This window comes from Chiloscyllium punctatum, chromosome 15 (assembly GCF_047496795.1).
Source record: "Chiloscyllium punctatum isolate Juve2018m chromosome 15, sChiPun1.3, whole genome shotgun sequence".
Taxonomy (NCBI): Eukaryota; Metazoa; Chordata; class Chondrichthyes; order Orectolobiformes; family Hemiscylliidae; genus Chiloscyllium; species Chiloscyllium punctatum.
This window is the reverse complement of record NC_092753.1, coordinates 5596404-5615790: the sequence shown is the minus strand read 5'-3', so window position 1 is coordinate 5615790 and position 19387 is coordinate 5596404. Positions and strand designations below refer to the sequence as shown.

At 46.4% G+C, this 19387-nt stretch overlaps 1 protein-coding gene across 2 annotated transcripts in view; it reads left to right on the top strand.

Moving 5' to 3' along the window:
* The window catches only part of LOC140486003 (protein FAM124A), a 41607-nt gene extending 36102 nt beyond the window's left edge, over positions 1-5505 (top strand). For both annotated transcript variants that reach the window (XM_072584520.1, XM_072584522.1), the window contains exon 4: positions 2578-5505. In XM_072584520.1, the coding sequence (XP_072440621.1) occupies positions 2578-3432 (855 nt within the window). In that variant the 3' untranslated portion in view covers positions 3433-5505. The remainder of the gene's footprint in view (positions 1-2577) is intronic.
* Positions 5506-19387: the final 13882 nt, after the last annotated feature.

The following is a 19387-nucleotide window of genomic DNA, read 5'->3' as shown; positions in this document are numbered from 1 at the left end:
GCGGTGTTGGCCTTGGGGGATGTGCGGTGTTGGCCTTGGGGGATGTGCGGTGTTGGCCTTGGGGGATGTGCGGTGTTGGCCTTGGGGGGTGTGCGGTGTTGGCCTTGGGGGATGTGTGGTTTTGGCCTTGGGGGATGTGCGGTGTTAGCCTTGGGGGATGTGCGGTGTCGGCCTTGGGGGATGTGCGGTGTCGGCCTTGGGGGATGTGCGGTGTCGGCCTTGGGGGATGTGCGGTGTCGGCCTTGGGGGATGTGTGGTGTCGGCCTTGGGGGATGTGTGGTGTTGGCCTTGGGGGATGTGCGGTGTTGGCCTTGGGGGATGTGCGGTGTCAGCCTTGGGGGATGTGCGGTGTTGGCCTTGGGGGATGTGCGGTGTTAGCCTTGGGGGATGTGCGGTGTTAGCCTTGGGGGATGTGCGGTGTTGGCCTTGGGGGATGTGTGGTGTTGGCCTTGGGGGATGTGCGGTGTTAGCCTTGGGGGATGTGCGGTGTTAGCCTTGGGGGATGTGCGGTGTTGGCCTTGGGGGATGTGTGGTGTTAGCCTTGGGGGATGTGTGGTGTTGGCCTTGGGGGATGTGCGGTGTTAGCCTTGGGGGATGTGCAGTGTTAGCCTTGGGGGATGTGCGGTTTTGGCCTTGGGGGATGTGCGGTGTTAGCCTTGGGGGATGTGTGGTTTTGGCCTTGGGGGATGTGCGGTTTTGGCCTTGGGGGATGTGTGGTGTTGGCCTTGGGGGATGTGCGGTGTTGGCCTTGGGGGATGTGCGGTGTTAGCCTTGGGGGATGTGCGGTGTTAGCCTTGGGGGATGTGTGGTGTTAGCCTTGGGGGATGTGCGGTGTTGGCCTTGGTGGATGTGCGGTGTTGGCCTTGGGGGATGTGTGGTGTTGGCCTTGGGGGATGTGCGGTGATAGCCTTGGGGGATGTGCAGTGTTAGCCTTGGGGGATGTGCGGTTTTGGCCTTGGGGGATGTGCGGTGTTAGCCTTGGGGGATGTGCGGTTTTGGCCTTGGGGGATGTGCGGTTTTGGCCTTGGGGGATGTGCGGTTTTGGCCTTGGGGGATGTGTGGTGTTGGCCTTGGGGGATGTGCGGTGTTGGCCTTGGGGGATGTGCGGTTTTGGCCTTGGGGGATGTGTGGTGTTGGCCTTGGGGGATGTGCGGTGTTGGCCTTGGGGGATGTGCGGTTTTGGCCTTGGGGGATGTGCGGTGTTGGCCTTGGGGGATGTGTGGTTTTGGCCTTGGGGGATGTGCGGTGTTGGCCTTGGGGGATGTGTGGTTTTGGCCTTGGGGGATGTGTGGTTTTGGCCTTGGGGGATGTGCGGTGTTGGCCTTGGGGGATGTGCGGTGTTAGCCTTGGGGGATGTGCGGTTTTGGCCTTGGGGGATGTGCGGTGCAGAATCACGAGAATGATGTTGGTGCGAACTGTGTTAAAATTGAGCTGTGGTGAGCATACATGTTTGAGAGGATATACTGTACATTGCTGTCAATTATTACTGTCTTCACCAGACAGAATGTTCTCGTCCCATGTCTGATGGTCAGTTTGCAAATAGTAGAAGTAGGATATTAGCATAGTAGTTTCCCAGTTAGCGTTATCTGTGTTGTATTCTTACCCGTGACGACCCATATCCTGTTCTACCAATCCATGTTATATGGTTGGTGCGTTTATCCCTAATAGAGAAGGACATACCCTGTGGTAAGCTGAAATCAATATCCAACCTCACCTTTTATGGGTGGCTTTGGTTCAAGCTTAGCCCATCACCTCAAACACAATCAACATGTATGGTGCCAGTGTACTTGCTAATCACGAAGACCTGAGTCTGAGCACTTTGTAAGAGTCCGAGCAGGGTATTTCTCTCCTTCCCCACTTGGGCGATGAAACCAGCAGAGCAGAATATCTGGAGTAAAACTGGCCAATTTCCAGTTCCCATCTCCCCTGCAAGTGCATGGTCCCCATTGTAATAAATCCATGACCTCAGACCCAGGGTCATCATTACCTCCATTCATTGGGGGCACAATAGCCCTCATGAGGTGGAATGCTCAAATGTAACATGAGGAAACACTGGAATTCCCCAGCTCAGCGGGAACAAGGTGAGCTTTTGATCCCTCAGGTGGGTTTCTCCAAAGAACATACAGTTGGTGCCATGAATGAGGTTGTTCCAAACTTTATTATAACGGGAGGGGAGGGAAGATGGAGTCCCAAGGTGGCAAGGGAACAGACTCGGTGCTTGGGGATACAGACCCAGTAAAGTGATTTGATATTTAACTTGGACTGGCCCATTTTTGGAAACTGATAAACCTTAACTGGCAGGCATCGTCTTGTTCGCATCGCAGGACCTGCATCTCCCCCTTTAAACATATCTCTCTCCCAAAACAGGCAGGTACTTCAGACACCTGTCTGAAGGCTCCTTTCAAAATGGTGCCAGTCATAAGAAAGCGTCAAGGCCACTAGTGCCCACCTTGAGGCCATTACTGCTAATGAACACAGGAGAGCAGTGGAAATCAATGCTATACTGTTGACCCAACCTAGATCACACGCAGTGTGCCCGTGAAAGATTTATTTCTGAAATGTTATTTTTTTTTACAGGTACACAGTGTGTCCAGGAGCTCTTGGAAGAGGAGTGTTGTTGCCCAGTCCACTGCAGCAAGGAGCAGTTCTTGCCGTCCTCCACGCAGCGCGCTCCCCCAGTGTCTGGGATGTTCTCCTGATGGACACCCCCGGAGGCGCTGGCAGGCTAACCACAAACCGCAGCACACCAGCGGCTTCAGCCGCCTCCGAGGGACGTCTCAAGAGGACATCTGGATAGCTTGTCGAGGGGATTCAGGCAACCTCGCCTCGAAGGTTTCCCGGGTTGCTCAGCGCAGTAAGTCCTTATTCTGTCTGCCGACCTTCAGCAACTCGTCATGCTCTTCATCATCGTCGTCGCCACTGGGGGAGCTGGCCCTTTCATTGGCTGACCGTGGACAACAGGTTGAAGACCCAGCGCTGGACGTCACCTCAGGGATGGTAACCGATGGCCTGGAAGGTGCGGCAGAGACCAATGTCGACACCGGTTTGACCACGTCATGCTCTGACCTCTCTGCCCTGTCCGCGTACTCGACGCTGAATGGCTTCGGCAAAGAGTTAGGCGCTGCTCTTCCCCGACTGGGCGATCGCAGCACCCGGACAAAGGCGGGTCTCTTCAGGTCTTCATTGTCCACAGACACCTCGCCTCCTTCCTCCTCCGGCCTTTCCTCCAGGTCTTCCCCTGGGTTCCAGGAATTCTCTTCCTGCCCTTTGACCTCACGCACAGCACCTCCGCGTGCCTTCACTGCAACATCATGGATCTGGCCCAGAACAGACCGGTCCTCCTCGTCAGAGAACGCAACGAGAAATGAGAGCTGCCGTGAAGGCAGACAACCCACTGGTATCCTGGAAGGAGAGCAGGAATTTTACATTTGACCCGTTCTGTGAGGCAGGATTTGCATGTAATTTGTCACTAAATATCGAGCTGCATGTACAGATGAGACAATGGATGTTTACGCTGATGATTAACAGAACTGGAACAGTGTTGAGTTACCATGCTGCTGGTGTCAAAGTGAAAATCAGAAACATATTGGAAGACTCCAAAACCCATTCTTCATCCTTCCCACCCTGGTCTTTGTGTCAGAGTGTGTTAAAGTTTACAGCAGTGAAAGCCATGAGGTGTCATGTAAAGCAAAACAGCTCAGAATCTCTGGGTGCCAGCACTTAAAACTGCTGCTGACAGGAGTTACCATATCTTTGTTCAAACATGCTTCATATGTTCCTCAAAAGCAAGGACAGAAACACTTCCGTTGCTTTACTGAGCCACGAAAGCTCAGGACCTTTAGTTGATGTAACTGCAGTCCATTTCACATTAACGCCAGTGTTAAAATGAAGCTAATCTGGATGTAGGTTTGCTCGCTGAGCTGGAAGGTTCATTTTCAGACGTTTCGGCACCATACTCAGTAACATCTTCAGTGAGCTTCTGGATGAAGCTAATCAGAACATCAGTGCCCTCTTTGAGGTGCATTCAGCTAGTAACAGTAAGATTACAAAAACATAGAAGCAGGAGTAGCCATTGAGGCTGTTCAGCCATTCAGTAAGATCATGGTTGATCAGATTATGGACTTAACTGCACTTAATGTCTGCCACCTCGTAACTTTTAACTGCCTTTGATCTGCTTAACTCTGATATATTCAATGACCAGGTCTCAAGTATTCTCTGTGGATGAAACCGAACAATCCTCTCGGTGAAGAAATTCCCATGTTCATCTCAAGGTTATAGTACAGAGTGAGGATCCTGGAGGTGCAGCCTGAGTGAGTTGACTGTGTGTGTGTCCCTGAGCACACTGTCCTTGCTATGTGAAGGGGTTACACTGAGAGTTACCAGGGGTCAGCCTGAGGTACCCCACTGAAGTGCAGAAGGGCCCTGTAAGTGGATCAGAGATGTGCCAAGAGGATTCAGAGAGGCTGGCAAACGTCAGATGCCAATATCCATGGATGTGGGGTGTGCTTGGCCAATGCCCATTGAGGGTGTCCTAAGATGCTGGTGCCCGTTGTCAACATGCTCTTCAGAATAGGTGGTGAGCTGAGGTTGCCAGGTACCCTCGTCGATTTCCCATCTCGGGGAAATTCTCAATACCTAGCTTGCCTGGCATGTTTGGATGCTGAGTATGAACGAGATGAGTCGAGGTGTTAATGAGGCATTTAAACAGGTAGAATCCCCCTTATCTGACACCTCGCTGCTGTGAATGGAGAACTCACCTCACCACTCAGCCAACGCAGCAACAATGGGATGAGTTGCTGTCCGTGTCGAGATAATTGTCCACTTCTGCCACGAATCTTGCCAAGGCCTACATCATCCAGACTCTGTATGCACCTATATGATTCTGCCCATTGTCTCAGCATCCACCGTTGTCAAATCCCGTCAGAACCTTACATGTTTCAAGATCACCTTTCCATTGGCTATCGGCCCAAGGTTGTCTTCTTGAGACAAGGCCTTCATCCCAAGAATCGGCCAAGTGGACCTCCTGTGAATTGCTTCCAGGGATTACTATCGCTGATGATGCTGCTCCCAGTCAGAATAAGGCTGACTGTTCCTTCCGTCACTGTAGTTCGATGTCTGAGACATTCCCATGGACCAGCGACACACATGACAGCAGGAGTTCAAGGAGCAGAGCTCAGGGATGGTTCAGGATGGATAATCAAAGCCTGTACATCCTTCATACCAGCAGCAAATGCGGTCATGTGGGCGCTCTTATTTTATTGTTCATTAAGACTTGGGTTGTTTGTGATTTTAGAAATGCAATAATCATTCATTGATTAAATTCTAAACATTAATCTTGGTTTAAAGCATCATCTCATGAGCTGCTAACTCAAATGTATTTGTAGATAGCATTATTGCCTGTTTAGTCTTGCGTGCATTAAGTATGAAGTGTTATGGCACTATTTATTGCAGAACTTAAAAATGGAGTCTATTGATAAAATATACTATTATAAGATATGAAACTAATATATGTGTGTGTGTGTGTTAATAACTGGAAATGCACTGAAGATAGCAGAAATGGAATTCCAAGCTTTGAAATGTGGCTGCCTCCCATGAGTCTTGGCCATCAACCACTTCTCTATCAGGAGATCAGGCAACACCTTTCCAGAATCAATGCCAGATTCTCATTATTAAAATGGCCCTTATGTTCTCCATTCCACCTTCTCTCACCATATTTCACTCTCATGAAAATAATTCCTCAGTTCATTGCTGGAGTGAAACATAAAGCAAGAGTAGGCCATTCAACTTATCCACTATTCAATATGCATCGGACTGATCTGTTTCTTAATTCCTGTGCATCTTTCTTTCATAACCCTGAGGACAGAAATGTTTTGTAACTGTGAGAAGTGTAGCTATTTCCCAAACATTCCCACCTCCCATCAACAACAAACGCCCATGCATCTTTTTGGGAACTGGTGACACTGGTAAATGTCCCCAGTCATAAGGAAACTGCAAATGTCAGCACCATGTTATTTGACATGTTTCTGCTTTTGGATAACTAGGTCCTGGCTTCATGTAGAGTGAGATACGCATTACCAGGCTTGCTTTAATGTAGAGCTTGTGAGGAGCTCCTCACAACCAATGGAACGCCAATGATGGTTCAACATGCCATCTTCACTTCCTGGGTGAAACCGTTCATGGATTTCTGGCACTGGCGAGCTGCCCAGCAGTTTTCTACAGTGGAGTAACAGTTGTCCCTTCATTCTCCATAGGGTTCATTTCTACACCCCTCCTTTGCCAAAGTTTTACTTCGACACTTTGCTGATCTCTCGGCCACATTCCTACCGCAAAAGATTTTTGAAGCAGTAAGTTGTAATATTATCTGACACAAGACGAGGCATGGGCCACAGCTGGATGAAAAGAGGCATTACTTTTAGAAAAGTTGTATGTTGAAGGAGGCGATCAGCCTCAGCTCATAACTGTGCCAACTCCATCAGGGCTGTTTCCCAATTCTCTTACTCAACCATTGAACCTGTTTCCGCTACACTTTTAGGCAGTGTGTTCCCACTCATCATAACTGACTATATTTTTTTTTAAAAAGTCTCCATCTGTCCTCTTGCTAATCATCTAAAAGCCTTTTCCTAAACATCCCAACACTAATAACAGATTTCCTACACTATTAAGTAGCACCTATACTTTGTCCACTCCCATAACCTACACTGCTCTCGGGACAACAGTCCCTACTCCTCTCATCTCCCCACATAATTCATTCCTGTTTGGAATAATTGCTTTTTAAGGTTAGAACTCAGCCAATAACAGGAAGCCTTGTTCTATCCTCATCATGACCTCAGCATAAAATGGCTGTAGAATGATATATTGTGATACAATTGACTCATTCGGCCAAATGAACAGATGCCGTGTTCATATTTGGAGTCTCACCCCTTAATAGTCTCTGACAAAACTCACTTCGGTGCCATGTGATTGGTAGGCCTATGCCATCGTGTTGCTACCCAATGAACTGAGGGTGGTCAGTCACCATGGTGACACTCAATAGCCTTCCAGGGAAATGAGCCAATACCACAGCATACACCATACAGTGTGCACTGGTTTCTACAATTAAAGTACTCACCTTTTCTTTGACAGTACATATTCATGTCCTTAATTAGAATTAGTTAGTGCTGTTGATATATGCATAATCGGTGATGTAGGAGCAATAGGGTAAGATTTTAAAGCTTTGTTCAGCGGTTGTTATCTTCACGCTGCAATGTATTGAATTTTCAATAAAATGTTTTCAAAAGGGTTTATTGTGGTCATTTTAAAACAGCCACTTTCAAGTCTTGGGTACAATTAGTGTGCATTTTACAGAGGCATATGCTGGGATCATGGTTCACCTGGTTGCCCAGAATGGCTTCTCTAGATACAAACGTTTCAATACTGTTTATGATCGGTGATGCACGGTCCCCCCCCTCTTCTCCCTCAGCCTTTAGTCTTTTGGCTTAGGTGGCAACCTTCAGCTTTCCCTCTGCTCTGCACGGCCAGGGATAATTGTTACAACTTACAATCTTCGCTTGGTTCCCACAAGAATGGCAATATATCCCAGCATTCCTACAGTATTGACTACAATTCCCATCATGCCTCAAGAAAGTGCTCACAGGTAGATTTGTCTATTCTAAGGTGTTTGTGTGTATTTAAATATTGATTGTAATCAATTGTCTTATTTCAAGCTTGTGACAAATTTGTGACCTTGGTAAGTAGCGGAGTTGACTGGAGAGGAAAGTGCCTTAAAGTTGGGAAAAGGAAACCTTCCTCCTTATTCCAGTCTGTTTGTGACGTGAATCCCAGTTATTCTGCCCCAACTTGGTTGACTCTTGACTGCTGTCAGAAAGGGCCCAGCAAGTCCCCGATTTATATTAGCGCATTACAAAGAATAGCTACAAGAAAATTCGTTAGCTCCCGGGAGCACTGAGGGATGAGCAATAAATGACAGTTTTCCCCAGGAGTGTCTTTAACCTGACAATGAACATAGCACAAGGTACAGTGCTCATGACGACCTTTGGCTTGGTGTGAATGTAAGTCAATACCTCACTGTGGCCATTGCATCAACTGTATGGGGTACTGTTACATGAAGAAACTGTAGCCTCTGGCACATGAATGATTTGCTCACTGTCAGCTCCGAGGTGGTGGCATGGCCCCAGCCTGAGTATTGTGAGAGTGGGTATAACTTGGAGTAAGTGCTAGGGGGAGGGACGTGAAGAACGTGCGGTTAAGCCACAGAGAAAGTGGCTGTTTGGAACTAAAAGATATGTGTCTTTACCTCACAGCCAGAAGGGGAGGTAGATTGCAAGAACAGCCTATCTTTCTCATCATAGACACTAACTACAGACCATTTCATTTTCACTGTTTGTTTTCCTGGATGTACTTTCTCATTTTCCTCTTGCATCTCCTCCCCATTTATTGGAGTGAAAATAATGTGCAGTCCCTCGTTCTCTGACCAGTGAGTGGGAAAGTGCTGATATTCAGTGCTTTGGGCAGTGCCTTGTCAAAGTCTGGATTTTTACCAGAGCGTTGAGAATATAATGTGTCCACCACATAGAATGCAGGTAAAATGTAGGTCGCACAGTGACACAGTTGCTCACAAAACTTCCCTTTTGCCCTCTGTTTTCTCTTCCATCCTGGTTTCCAAATGTTGAGCCATGGATGTCCTTTGGATTGGTCCACACTTGTGGACAAAGCCCTGCAGTGATTTACCATTGCCTCCTGCAACATGGCTGACCAGGAAACACTCCCTTTTTAGATTGGAAGAACTTACAGGCTGATAGCTAATCTGTTTAGATTCGCGAGGTGCTGGAAAAGCACAGCAGGTCAGGCAGCATCTGAGGAGCAGGAAAATTGACGCTTTGGGCATTCCTGATGAAGGGCTCCTGCCCGAAGCGTCGATTTTCCTGCTCCTCAGATGCTGCCTGACCTGCTGTGCTTTTCCAGCACCACTCTAATTTTGACTCCAGCATCTGCAGTCATCACTTTCACCTTTAGCCATGTTATGAATGCACCTCCCCATGGCAAATGCATCCTAGCACAGGACTCAAACCATTTGTAGCACAAGAACTCATTTTCCCTCCTCCATGGTTCAATCTCTTGTAGAAATGCACAGATGGCATGGTACTTGTACTTCCAAATAAACCTGTTGGGACTATAACCTGGTGTTATACGATTTTTAATTCTGTCCGCCCCAGTCCAACACCAGCATCTCCACATCATGGTGAGGTTAACCATCCCAGTCACAAGCATTTCAACTTGAGACCCTCAGTTTAAAACTCTCTCACCTCTTGACGCAATGTGGTCCAACAGTGAAAATTAAGAGAAGTTATATATTTAAAACGATGGACTTCAAGGATTTTAACCCAGCATCTTGGGAGGAATGGTAATATTTACCGACATCATGGTGATGTTTTAAGGGCACATAGCAGAACTTCCATTGGACCTGCTGCCTGTTCCCTTCTCAGTGGGAAACACAGTGAGGTAAAAAAGCAGACTGAAGCATTTGTGCTGTTACCTAGCTGCATTTTAATAGCACGCAGAAGGGTACTAACCCTTTGCAAATGAAATATATTTGCTGTTAACCTTCTAAGTATCTAAGCAATTTGCTGTGAATTTGCTGTTTTACATTTCTTTGCAGTGACTTGAGAAGCCCTGAGATAATCCATCCATCCATCAGAGCTCTGATGGAGAGTCACCTCAACTCAAAAGGTTAGCTTGCTCTCTCTCTGTGGATGCTGTCTGACCCGCTGTGATCTCCAGCATTTATTGTTTTCAGAACAGATTCCAGCATCTGCTGTACTTTGTTCCTACAACCAGCCTATCACCTTCAACTGAATCAAGGTATTCACAAGGTATTCGAGTTGAGGTGACTCTCCATCAGAGCTCTGATGGATGGATGGATTATCTCAGGGCTTCTCAAGTCACTGCAAAGAAATGTAAAACAGCAAATTCACAGCAAATTGCTTAGATACTTAGAAGGTTAACAGCAAATATATTTCATTTGCAAAGGGTTAGTACCCTTCTGCGTGCTATTAAAATGCAGCTAGGTAACAGCACAAATGCTTCAGTCTGCTTTTTTACCTCACTGTGTTTCCCACTGAGAAGGGAACAGGCAGCAGGTCCAATGGAAGTTCTGCTGTGTGCCCTTAAAACACCACTATGATGTCGGTAAATATTACCATTCCTCCCAAGACGCTGGGTTAAAATCCTTGAAGTCCATCGTTTTAAATATATAACTTGATAGAGTACATAAGGAGAAAACGTCATCAATGGCAGAGGAGCCAGGAAACCAGAAGATGCAATTAAAAGATAATTGGTGAAAGAACCAGCGGGGACATAAAAAGCATTTTGTTAATGTGGTGACTTATTATGAATTGCAATGCATTCGCTCAAGCATGTTCAATCGTAACTTTTAAAAAGACGTTTGCTACATATGAAGATTTTCCAGCACTCTGAGGAAAAGGTAGGAGAAAAGGATTAATTGGATAGTCCTACATCACCAATAATCTTTTACTCCCTTGATTACCAAGATAGATTACCAAGGGGCAGCACGGTGGCTCAGTGATTAGCACTTTGTGGAGTTTGCACATTCTCCCCGTATCTGCATAGGTTTCCTCCGGGTGCTCCGGTTTCCTCTCACAGCCCAAGGATGTGCAGGTCAGGTGAATTGGTCGTGCTAAATTGCCCATAGTGTTCAGCGATCTGTTAGGGGTAAATGACAGGGAATGAGTTTGGGTGGGATACTCTTCAAAGGGTCAGTGTGGATTTGTTGGGCTGAAGGGCCTGTTTCCACACGGTAGGGATTCTATCATTCGATCAACTTCTGCCTTAAACATATTTAAATATTTGGCATAAACTGCCTTTTGAGGAAAGGAGACTCCCAAATCTCAGAAAAGGTTGATTTCCTCATCTCTGTATTAAATGGGCATCCTTTATTTTAAAACTTTTCTCAAACCTTGAGGCGAAGTGTGCAGCAAACTATCAGAGTTTGCTCAATCTTCGGTTTGTTACAGAAAGAGTGTCAAAAGAATCCAAAACCAGAGAGTGTAGGTTTAAGGTGAGAGAGGGGAAAGATTTAAAAGGGACCTAAGGGGCAACTTCACGCAGAGTGTGGTGTGTGTATGGAATGAGCTGCCAGAGGAAGTGGAGGAGGCTGGTACAATTGCAACATTTAAAAGGCATTTGGATGGGTATATGAATAGGAAGGGTTTGGAGGGATATGGGCTGGGTGCTGGCAAATGGCAAACTAGATTAATTTAGGAAATCTTGTCATCATGGACAAGTTGGGCCAAAGGGTCTGTTTCTGTGCTGTACGTCTCTATGAGTGGTGATTATGAATAATGAGGGTCAGAAGATGGCAGCCAGTAATAAGTGGGGTACTGCAGGGATCAGTGGTGGGGCCTCAACTGTTTACAATGGATATGAATGATTTTGATGAGGAGAATGAATGCATTATAGCCAAGAGTGTGGATGGAACAAACATAGGTGGGAAGGCAGGTGGGTACATGAAACGGAAGGGTTTAGAGGGATATGGCAAATGGAATGAGGTCAGGTTGGGGTGTCGAGTTGGTGCAGCTGAGCTGGATGAAGGGTCTGTTTTCGTGCTTTCTAACTCTGTAACTGTGAACTTCAAGGAAAAGTTGGCGCACAGTGTCCTGTGAATGCCTTCAAGTTGAAATCGAATCAGTCGTCCTCCCAATTAATAAACACTGCAGACAATTCCCCGGGGAGCACAAGGTGCTGAGTGAATAGGACTTGATGTGAAGCTAGGACAAGGGGTACAGATGGTCTATTTCTCCCCAGTTTGAAGCTTAAACTCACTCTCTCTCTGGAGAATGTGACTGATAAGGATTTCACACTTTGTCTGCTGGGTCATGGAAAGCCACAGCTGACCATGTTCACACAGCAAGATCCCACAATCAGCACAGGGAAGGCTGGATATTGTCTAAACAACCTGTTTGGGAGAAACATCAGGAAGGTAAGTGAATAATTGGTCGGAGAGGAATTGGTCATTTCAGACACTGGCGCCCAGGGGAAATGGTAGATTCATTCATTTTCAATTAGAAACTCCCTCCCTCTCCCCTATAATTAAACATCAGGAATGTCAGGCCAGTGGTGAACAGCCTCAATCTCAACTGCCAAAGAACCTCTCAGTCACTAACAGCAATCAAACCCTTTGTCTCTGCCTAATGACTGGGAATTTGTTTGTGGGTTCATGCTTTTATGACACTAACGCTTCCTGCATTCTCGGACACAGCAGGCAGCTTCCAGTAAGTGACACTGGTGCCCCACCTGGGTCCCAGGTTGGATTCTAGCCTTGGGAGACTGTCTGTGTGGAGTTTACACATTCTTCCTGTGTCTGCATGGGTTTCCTCCAGGTGCTCCGGTTTCCTCCCACAGTCCAAAGATGTGCAGGTCAGGTGAATTGGCCATGCTAAATTGCCCATAGTGTTAGGTACATTAGTCAGAGGGAAATGGGTCTGGGTGAGTTACTCTTCAGAGGGTCAGTGTGGACTGGTTGGGCTGAGGGGCCTGTTTCCACACTAGGGAATCTAATCTAATCTAATCTCCAATGAAATCTCACATCCTGCAACCAAGTTAAAAATCACACAACACCAGGTTATAGTCCAACAGGTTTAATTGGAAGCACTAGCTTTCGGACAGTCCTGCTTCCAATTAGCAAACTCTGGAGATGAAAGCAATATCCATTGGCCTAGACAAAGGAATGAAATACCTGGTGTCACCCCCCCCCCCCCCCCCCCATCAGCTACTGGCTCTGCATACAAAAGTCCTGGGAATGTTGGGGCTATTAATGAGAAGCAGGGGGGAATGCAGTCAACATTGAGCAGCACTATACATGTTTAGATTTTGTAATTAGAATCTCTCCAGTGTGGAAACAGGCCCTTCGGCCCAGTAAGTCCACACCAACCCTCTGAACAGTAACCCACCCAAACCCTAACCTATTCCTCTACATTTCCCCCTGACTAACACACCTAACCTACAAGCCCCTGAACACTATGGGCAGTTTAGCATGGCCAATTCACCTAACATGCATATCTTTGGATGTTTGGATGTGAGATGTTTAGATTGAATAAAAAGGGATAACAGACATCCTGGTAACCCTGTCATTTATGGGACTACTCAATTTGCAGTTGGTTGAGGTCAAAGTACAGGCCAAGGTCAAAAAATGGCCACAGTCTCTCTCTCTGGGCTAATCAGTACCATGTTGGAGATGCTACAAGCAATGTTTGCTTTGCAAGAGGTGTCCTACATCACTGCTGGTGCCTTGTCCTATTGTTAAATCCAGGCTTTCCCCAGTTTCTTTTTGTGTTTGTAAACGAATTTTGTCAATTATTTGAGTTAAATTAAAACTTTTTGTTTCAATATCCGAAAGTGCTGTTACACAGAACCAATTTTTTTTTGTCCTCATGACAAAATCACCATGACTTTTTTTTTGGTTTTTAACTATCCACCACCACCAGTAAAACACCCATGGTTAGAGCGACAGTTGGAGGCAATGAGGAATTTACAAGAGTAAGGGGATGTGATGGATGGCAGTTATAGGAAAGGGAGAAAAGCCACAGGTACAGTCGCATAGATGGATTAACTCCAGGAAAGGTAAGAGAGGTAGGCAGGTAGTGCAGGGGTCTTCTGTGGCTATTCCCATTTCAAACAGGTATGCTGTTTTGGAAAATGTTTTGGATTCTCAGGGGAATGTTTCTCATATTGAGACTGGCTATAATGCAATGAGGGGCACATCGGGTTCCAAGAGATCAATTGTGTTAGGGGACTCTCTAGACCGAGGTATAGAGAGATGTTTCTGTGGCCAGTAGCAAAAAATCAGAATGGTGTATTGCTTCCATGGTACCAGGATCAAGGATGTCTCAGAGAGGATGCAGAATGTGCTCACAGGGGAGAGGGGCCAGCAGGAGGTCATTGTCCACATTGGAACCAATGATATAGGAAGGGAAAAGGTTGAGATTCTGAAAGGAGATTACAGAGAGTTAGGCATGAATTTAAAAAGGAGGTCCTCAAGGGTAGTAATATCTGGATTACTCCCAATGCTACGAGCTAGTGAGGGCAGGAATAGGAGGATAGAGCAGATGAATGCATGGCTGAGGAGTTGGTGTATAGGAAAAGGATTCACATTTTTGGATCATTGGACTCTCTTTTGAGGTAGAAGTGACCTGTACAAGAAGAATGGATTGCATGTAAATTGGAAGGGGACTAAAATAATGGCAGGGAAATTTGCTAGAGCTGCTCGGGAGGATTTAAACTGGTAAGGTGGGGAGGTGGGACCCAGGGGATGGTGAGGAAAGAGATCGATCTGAGACTGATACAGTTGAGAACAGAAGTGAGTCAAACAGTCAGGGCAGGCAGGGACAAGGTAGGACTAATAAATTAAACTGCAGTTTTTTCAATGCAAGGGGCCTAACAGGGAAGGCAGATGAACTCAGGGCATTGTTAGGAACATGGGACAGGGATATCATAGCAATTACAGAAACATGGCTCAGGGATGGGCAGGACTGGCAGCTTAATGTTCCAGGATACAAATGCTACAGGAAGGATAGAAAGGGAGGCAAGAGAGGAGGGGGAGCGGCATTTTTGATAAGGGATAGCATTACAGCTGTACTTAGGGAGGATATTCCCAGAAATACATCCAGGGAAGTTATTTGGGTGGAACTGAGAAATAAGAAAGGGATGATCACCTTATTGGGATTGTATTATAGACCCCTCTAATAGTCAGAGGGAAATTAAGAAACAAACTTGCAAGGAGATTTCAGTTATCTGTAAGAATATTAGGGTGGTTATGGTCAAGGATTTTAACTTTCCAAACATAGACTGGGACTGCCACAGTGTTAAGGGTTTAGATGGAGATGAATTTGTTAAGTGTGTACTTAATTTTCTAATTCATTAAGTGATGTACCTACTAGAGAAGGTGCAAAACTTGACCTACTCTTGGGAAATAAGGCAAGGCAGGTGACTGAGGTGTCAGTGGGGGCCAGTGATCATAATTCTATTAGTTTTAAATCAGTGATGGAAAAGGATAGACCAAATCTAAAAGTTGAAGTTCTAAAGGGTGGCACAGTGGTTAGCACTGCTGCCTCACAGCGCCAGACACCCGGGTTCAATTCCCACCTCAGGCAATTGTCTGCGTGGAGTTTGCTCATTCTCCCCATGTCTGTGTGGGGTCCCTCTGGGTGCTCTGGTTTCCTCCCACAGTCCAAAAATGTGTAGGTTAGGTGAAATGGCCATGTTACATTGCCGTAGTGTTAGGTGAAGGAGTACATGTAGGGAATGGGTCTGGGTGGGTTACTCTTCGGAGGGTCGGTGTGGACTTGTTGGGCTGAAGGGCCTGTTTCCACACTGTAAGTAATCTAAATTGGAGAAAGGCCAATTTTAACGGTATTAGGCCAGAACTTTCGAAAACTGATTGGGCGCAGAAGTTTGCAGGTAAAGGGAAGACTGGAAAATGGGAGGCCTTCAGAAATGAGATAACGAGAATCCAGAAACAGTATATTCCTGTTAGTGTGAAAGGAAAGGCTGGCAGGTATAGGGAATGCTGGATGACTAAAGAAATTGAGGGTTTGGTTAAGAAAAAGAAGGAAGCATATGTCAGGTATAGACAGGATAGATTGAGGAAATCCTTAGAAGAATATAAAGGCAGTAGGAGTATACTTAAGAGGGAAATCAGGAGGGCAAAAAGGGGACATGAGATAGCTTTGGCAAATAGGGTTAAAGAGAATCCAAGGAATTTTTACAAATACATTAAGGACAAAAGGGTAATTAGGGAGAGAATAGGGCACCTCAAAGATCAGCAAGGCAGCCTTTGTGTGGAACTGCAGGAGATGGGGACGATACTAAACAAGTATTTTACATCAGTATTTACTGTGGAAAAGGATATTGAAGATATAGACTGTAGGGAAATAGATGGTGATATCTTGAAAAATGTCCATATTACAGAGGAGAAAGTGCTGGATGTCTTGAAATGTATAAAAGTGGATAAATCCCCAGGACCTGATCAGGTGTACCCGAGAACTCTGTGGGAAGCTAGGGAAGTGATTGCTGGGCCTCTTGCTGAGATATTTGTATCATCGATAGTCACAGGGGAGGTGCTGGAAGACTGGAGGTTGGCAAACGTGGTGTCACTGTTTAAGAAGGGTGGTAAGGACAAGCCAGGGAACTATAGACTGGTGAGCTTGATGGCGATGGTGGGTAAGTTGTTGGAGGGAATCCTGAGAGACAGGATGTACGTATTTGGAAAGGCATGACTGATTAGGGACAGTCAACATGGCTTTATGCGTGGGAAATCATGTCTCACAAACTTGATTGAGTTTTTTGAAGAAGTAACAAAGAGAATTGATAAGGGCAGAGCAGTAGATGTGATCGACATGGACTTCAGTAAAGCTTTCGACAAGGTTCCCCATGGGAGACTGGTTAGCAAGGTTAGATCTCATGGAATAAAGGGGGAACTAGCCATTTGGATACAGAACTGGCTCAAAGGTAGAAGGCTGAAAGTGGTGGTGGAGGGTTGTTTTTTGCAGACTGGAGGCCTGTGATCAGTGGAGTGCCACAAGGATCAGTGCTGGGTCCTCTATGTTTTGTCATTTATATAAATGATTTGGATGCGAGCATAAGAGGTACAGTTAGTAAGTTTGCAAATGACACCAAAATTGGAGGTGTAGTGGACAGTGAAGAAGGTTACCTCAGATTACAATGGGACCTTGATCAGATGGGCCAATGGGCTGAGGAGTGGCAAATGAAGTTTATTTTAGATAAATGTGAGGTGCTGCATTTTGAGAAAGCAAATCTTAGCAGGACTTATACACTTAAAGGTAAGGTCCTAGGGAGTGTGGCTGAACAAAGAGACTTTAGAGTGCAGGTTCATAGCTCCTTGAAAGTGGAGTCGCAGGTAGATAGGATGGTGAAAAAAGCGTTTGGTATGCTTTCCTTTATTGGTCAGAGTATTGAGTACAGGAGTTGGGAGGTCATGTTATGACTGTACTGGACATTGGTTAGGCCACTGTTGGAATATTGCATGCAATTCTGGTCTCCTTCCTATCGGAAAGATGTTGTGAAACTTGAAAGAGTTCAGAAAAGATTTACAAGGATGTTGCCAGGGTTGGAGGATTTGAGCTATAGGGAGAGGGTGAACAGGCTGGGGCTGTTTTCCCTGGAGCGTCGGAGGCTGAGGGGTGACCTTATAGAGTTTTATAAAATCGTGAGGGGCATGGGTAGGATAAATAGGCAAGGACTTTTCCCTGGGGTGGGGGAGTCCAGAACTAGAGGGCATAAGTTTTGGATGAGAGGGGAAAGATATAAAAAGGACCTAAGGGGCAACTTTTTCATGCAGAGGGTGGTGTGTGCATGGAATGGGCTGCCAGAGGAAGTGGTGGAGGCTGGTACAATTGCAACATTTAAAAGGCGTTTGGATGGTATATGAATAGGAAGGGTTTGGAGGGATATGGGCTGGGCACTGGCAGGTGGGACTAGATTGGGTTGGGATATCTGGTCGGCATGGACAGGTTGGACTGAAGGGTCTGTTTCCGTGCTGTACATCTCTACGACTCTATGACGCATGCTGTTAATTGGACACTTACATGCAAAGGTCATTATGGGAAACTGAAAACCATCAGGATGGTGGCACGGTGGCTCAGTGAATAGCACTGCTGCCTCATAGTGCCAGGACCCAGGTTCGATTCCAACCTCAGGCGACTGTCTGTGTGGAGTTTGCACATTCTCCCCGTGTCTGTGTGGGTTTCCTCCCACAGTCCAAAGATGTGCATGTTAGGTGGAGTGGCCATGCTAAATTGCCCGTAGTATCCAGGGATGGTCAGGTGGGTTAGCCATGGTAAAGGCAGGGTTACAGGATAGGGGAGTGGGTCTGGGTGGGATGCTCTTCGGAGAGCCAGTGTGGACTCAATAGTCTGAATTCCTGGTTCCACACTACAGGGAGTCTATGGAAATGAGGGAGGAGTAGGGAGAGTGGGAAGGGGCTAAATCAAGATGGAGCTGAAGGGATAAATAAAGCACCTATCTCGCTCTAAAGGCATCAAAAGCATCCGCTCCCTTCCAATCACCCCTAGGTTTGTATGTAACCACGGAAAAGGGGCAGGCAGTCAGCAGAGATAAACCCCTCCCCTGCCTGGACCTGTTTATTGCCAGCTTGACCAGGCCCAGAAACCGGTGTTTCCACACCGGATGTCCAAAGATCAGGAGGGTGGGGCTGAAGTGCAGCCAAACACAAACACAAAAGATTTCTCAACGAGCTAAAAACAAGGCTACCCCTGCCTCTGAGCCAGGAGGTAGCGTCAGAGATACGGAATAACATCTCAGGACAGGTCGATTAGAAAATATCTCAGTATAAGGAGCAAGAATTCCTTCAAACCATTTATCGACAGCATGGCCCTTTGGCCCTTGCTCCCTTGATTTCACGAGGCTGCAAAGAGCTATCCGTGTCAACTTTCAATAATCCACAATCCTATGGATTTGGAAAAACTTCAAAGGTTCATAATTTAGTGAAGAAATTGCTCTTCAACCTTATGTTAAATTGTCATAGCCCTATCTGGAGACTATCCCATCATCCAGGCTATCCCAGCCTTGGGAGAGACCTCTTAGTGGGTAGCCCCTCAGAGTTTTCTGTGTTTCAACAAGGTCACCCTAATCTTCATACTTTATAATCAACCTGTTCAGAACTGTTATTACACATCTCTGGAGCTGGTGGGACATGATCCTAGGCCTTCTGACTCAAAGGGAGGGGTACTACCCCAACACCACTACAGCCCCTACCTCATCCTAAACGCCAGAGAGCCCACCTATTTCCAATCCATGTGGATAACTCGAATGAAGGGACCAACATTGTGGGAGCTAAATTTGCAGAGGATACCGAGATGGTTAAGAGATTAAGTCATTACGGTAGATGGAGTCGACGTGGGGACAATGTGAACTTCGACAGATATAATGGGAGCATGGAACGTGCTATTTAAATGTAGTACGAGTAAATGAATAATTACTCGTAAACGAAAGGGCCACGTAATTACAGTACAGAAAGTGTGTGCACTTGAAATGCAGTAACCTACAGAGGACGGGACCAGATAAGTGGAGCACCCTCCTATAGCAGATACCTTGGCAGCACTGTTCCACGGTGAAATGCAACAGAAATGCAACATTCCCAGGTACAACGCTGGACTGCACTGCTTCACTGTTGCAAATCAATTCCTTTATTTTTAAAGAAAGTGTCTCCGTCCTGAAACGCCAATGCACACAGCTCTGACAAGTTAACATTGCTGACACCTTCGGCACGTCTCAGATTCAGAACAGAACGGTGCAGCTAATACTGTGACTGGGACACAGCGAGCTCTGCAGATGC